Genomic DNA, 3,730 nt, shown 5'->3' with positions numbered 1-3,730 from the left:
TTTAACAATCTTCAACCAAGATTTTTGGATCGTTCTTACATCAGGATAACTTGCTTGGATGTCAAAGAGAACAAATGGTTGCAAGTCTTTTGCTTCAAGAGGACCATCCATGGAGTAGTCGTGTTGCATTCGAGATAACATAGGGTTATAATTAATGCAACCCTTAGTTCCTAACAATGACACATTAGGAAATTCCCCACAACTGAAAATGATGTTTGGGGTTTCCCATTCTCTGACATACTATCTGATGGAACTTGCAGTGAGAGAAGCTAGTCTTTGAGGATATTTAAGCTCTTTCGCGATAAAAGGGCCTTTTTCGGGCATATGTTGCATGAACCAAGTATAAAGCAAAGGAGCAAAGCATAAAAAAGTTCCACCCCTCTTTTCATGTTGAGCATGAAGGGCATGGTAAATGACAGCTAAGAGAAATGGTACATGATTGCTAGAGAGAAAGACCTCTACGACTATATGATCCATAAACTTTTCAATGTTTGGGAAGAGCACAATCCCGTGGATCAACAGAGCCAAGACAACATAGAATGCCTTCCATTTTACTTCTTTCTTGAACTTCAGAGCTAATTCTTCCAAGAACCTCATGGAAAAACCTTTGAAACCCTCTTTCTCGACCCAATTGGCTAGAATAGTTGGGACATTGATACTTAGGGATAAGGATAACTTCTTTGGGCCCGCTTCCTCTTCAAGCTTTGGAAATGGATTGAAATCTTTCAACTTTAGACCCACAACTCTCTCAACTTCTTCCAAAGTAGGAGCTGGTTGGAAATCAGCAAATGTGAAACAGTGTAGAGGCGTATCATAATATTGTGCCAAAGAGATGATAATCCCATAGTCAACTTTCTTAGTTAGAAGGCTCAAAATTTTCCCATAGTCTTTTCCAAAGTCATCACGCTTATTGAGAGTCAAATCAGAGATCAATCCTTGTAGACTTCCAAGCTTAGGTTCCTTGTACTTGAGTGAGAAAGTGTTTCTTCTTGGAATTGTCATTTTCAAGTTCTCAATTCCTGAAACAAATATGAGATAACTAAGAGTTTGCTTTTTATGATGTTGATGCAATGTATATAGATGAATGTGATGCATTTTTTTGTATAAGTTCATAGAATCGAGGTATGGATAAATCTGATTGCTTCGTAAAGAACATGATTCTCACCAGGTATGGTCTAGGGTTTCAAAAAAGTTCCTAGAGTCATGGATCCATTAGGCTGTTTGTTGCCTGTGGCAACTTACTTGTCGTGCATCAACTTCATCCAAAGAATCTACTCTAAGTGAGGCTCTCGCGTTGACCCAATGAGAAATTCATCTCGGGGACCCATACTACACAACCATCTTTCTAATTGGCCAAAGGATTTAAGGTTCTACAAAAGGTAATTAGAGTCATGAATCCTAATGAAAATATCGAAGCTTACAGAAACTTACTTGCCGGGCGACAACATCCTCCCAATGATATACTCTAAGTAAGGTTCTCGTACTAACCCAACGAGAAATTCATCTCCCGAACCCACACTACTCAACCTCTCCCTATCTTATGTTTTTACTCGAGACTCAGGTAAAAAGTCTTTCCCATAAGGTTTACAATCAGAGTATCCAAGTACCATAGCATAATGGAACCAATATAACAGATTATATCAATATGATAATAAAGATAGAAAAAGAAATAAATAAAATCCACACAAGTAAACAAACAAAGGCACACAAAAGACCTAACTAGGCTTGACTCACATACGGAAATCGGGTATTCCCCAGCAGAGTCACCATCTGTCGTACCTCAAAAAATGAGAACATGACTTTGTAGAGCATAATCGCACGCTCGTCGGATGGACTGAACAGAGTCGCCACCGAACTTTATTTATTCCCAAAGAGGGAAAGGCAAAATATCAATAAAAACCCTAAAATAAATTATAAGATATGGTCATCGCAACCAATATTAGGGTTTGGGAGTCGATTACGCAAAGGGAACGTATTAGCACCTCTTACGTCCGTTGTACTCAACTCAACAATTATGGATGAAACATTGCTTTGCATCATCTTAAGACAAGGTATCTTTCATTTATGAAAATGTTTTCTGATTAATCGCACGGCGGCAAAAAAGAGTTTGATTGGTTGAATGTATTTTTGGGCTAGAAAGATGAGTATTTATGACTTGCAAGCTCTTACAACTTGGGTGTCATACTCAGGATTACGATTGGACCTTTCACCCAGGTAATCTTTTTCTTTCCATTTTATTAAGAAAATGGTTTGAATATTTACAAGTGTTTTAGAGGGAAGGCGAACACTTATGGCTTGCAAGCTCTTACAACTTGAGCCTAGCATTCAGGATTACGACTGGACCTTTTACCCAGGTAATCTTTTTCTTCTGATTTTAGTTAAGAAAATAAATTAAAAATGAGATTAATGCAAATGTTTGAAATTAAATTAAAATGATCAATGCACGGGTGTTTGAAATCAATGAAAGTTGAATATACATGCTTAAAAAACTCGATGTAAAAAGACCCCAAAAATAAGTCGAGTAAAATAAATGAATAAATAAAAAAGGTTATTTATAACACACTTAAAAATTAAAACGGAAAATATAAAATCAACAAATATTTAAAAAATGGGACAAGATAAAAGGGTACAAAAACGGAAAAATAAATTGTAAGTTATAAAAAAAAATTCAATAAAATGGCAATTAAAAACTAAAAACAAGTGGAAAAAAACATTTGACGTCACTAGGGATCAAACCCACGGCCTGGTGGGAAGCAACGACTGCCTTAACCACCCGCCCATAGGTGGCCAGTTGATAGGTAAAAGCGCTTATTCAGAATACCCTAATGAATGTTTTAAAATAAAATAAAAAGTAAATGGGCCAAGAGTGGGTCGGGCCCCTTCCTGACCCGAATCGCCTCTGTAGCACAAAAAGGAACAAAAGAAAACCCTAATCAAACATGACCAAACGACCTCCCCTCACTCTTTTTCAGAATACATATGAAATCCTCTCTCTCGATCGAATTCTCTTCAAAAATTCTCTCATCAAACACGATAAACAACAACATGGCTAAACGAAAACGTCTTGCTTCCATGAAATCGTCCCCCTTTTACCGTGAAATTCGAGCGTCGACTAAGCCACATCTGTCGTCATCCAAGTATGAACGAAAGCGCGAGTCGAGGCACCGAAACAAGCAAATCGTATGCAGCGAATCGGAAATGGACAGTTATGGCAAAAATCAATAGACGAAGATAGCAAATACAACTAAGGAATGGATAAAAATTTGAAAAAAGAAATTAAATGATTGAAACAGAATGTTTACCGACTAGTATGTTGCTTTTATTACCTCTCCCTGAAATATCTTTTGTTTTCTCTTCTTGTGTGCTATGAGAAAAGTTTCAATGCTTCTAGTATGTATTTTAGGCTTGACTTGTTTTTTTATAAAGAAATATGGTAATTGTTACTATGATATATATTTGAGAAATATGGCCGATTTTTTCAATATGCTGTAAGTTTATAATGTTTGATGGTGGTTTTTTTTTTTTCCTGATACTGCCCAATTTATATGGGGAACGTAGGTTTTTGTTGTGTGTTTGCTGTGTTGTTGTGTCGTGTATTCATGGTAATGAAACAATAGACTTTTATGATACCAAAAAATGGTCTTGCCAAAACAGTAATTCTATGTAAAATCTGCTATCATAAAGTGTATATGTTAGAACAACAAATTATTTTTTCCTCTTTTTTTCAAAT

The 3,730-nt window shown here is 36.3% G+C and overlaps 1 protein-coding gene across 1 annotated transcript; it reads right to left on the bottom strand.

The window, feature by feature from the left end:
• Positions 1-240: 240 nt before the first annotated feature.
• On the bottom strand, positions 241-1,002 carry LOC127095354 (uncharacterized). Its single transcript, XM_051034056.1, has one exon. It carries the CDS (start codon positions 1,000-1,002, stop codon positions 241-243), a length of 762 nt encoding a protein of 253 aa, XP_050890013.1.
• Positions 1,003-3,730: the final 2,728 nt, after the last annotated feature.

This window comes from Lathyrus oleraceus, chromosome 6 (assembly GCF_024323335.1).
Source record: "Lathyrus oleraceus cultivar Zhongwan6 chromosome 6, CAAS_Psat_ZW6_1.0, whole genome shotgun sequence".
NCBI classification, from domain to species: Eukaryota; Viridiplantae; Streptophyta; class Magnoliopsida; order Fabales; family Fabaceae; genus Lathyrus; species Lathyrus oleraceus.
This window is presented reverse-complemented; position numbering and strand designations above follow the sequence as displayed.

Coding starts and splice junctions, on each gene's coding strand:
- LOC127095354 (XM_051034056.1), bottom strand. CDS start 1,002: ATGACAATTCCAAGAAGAAACACTTTCTCACTCAAGTACAAGGAACCT.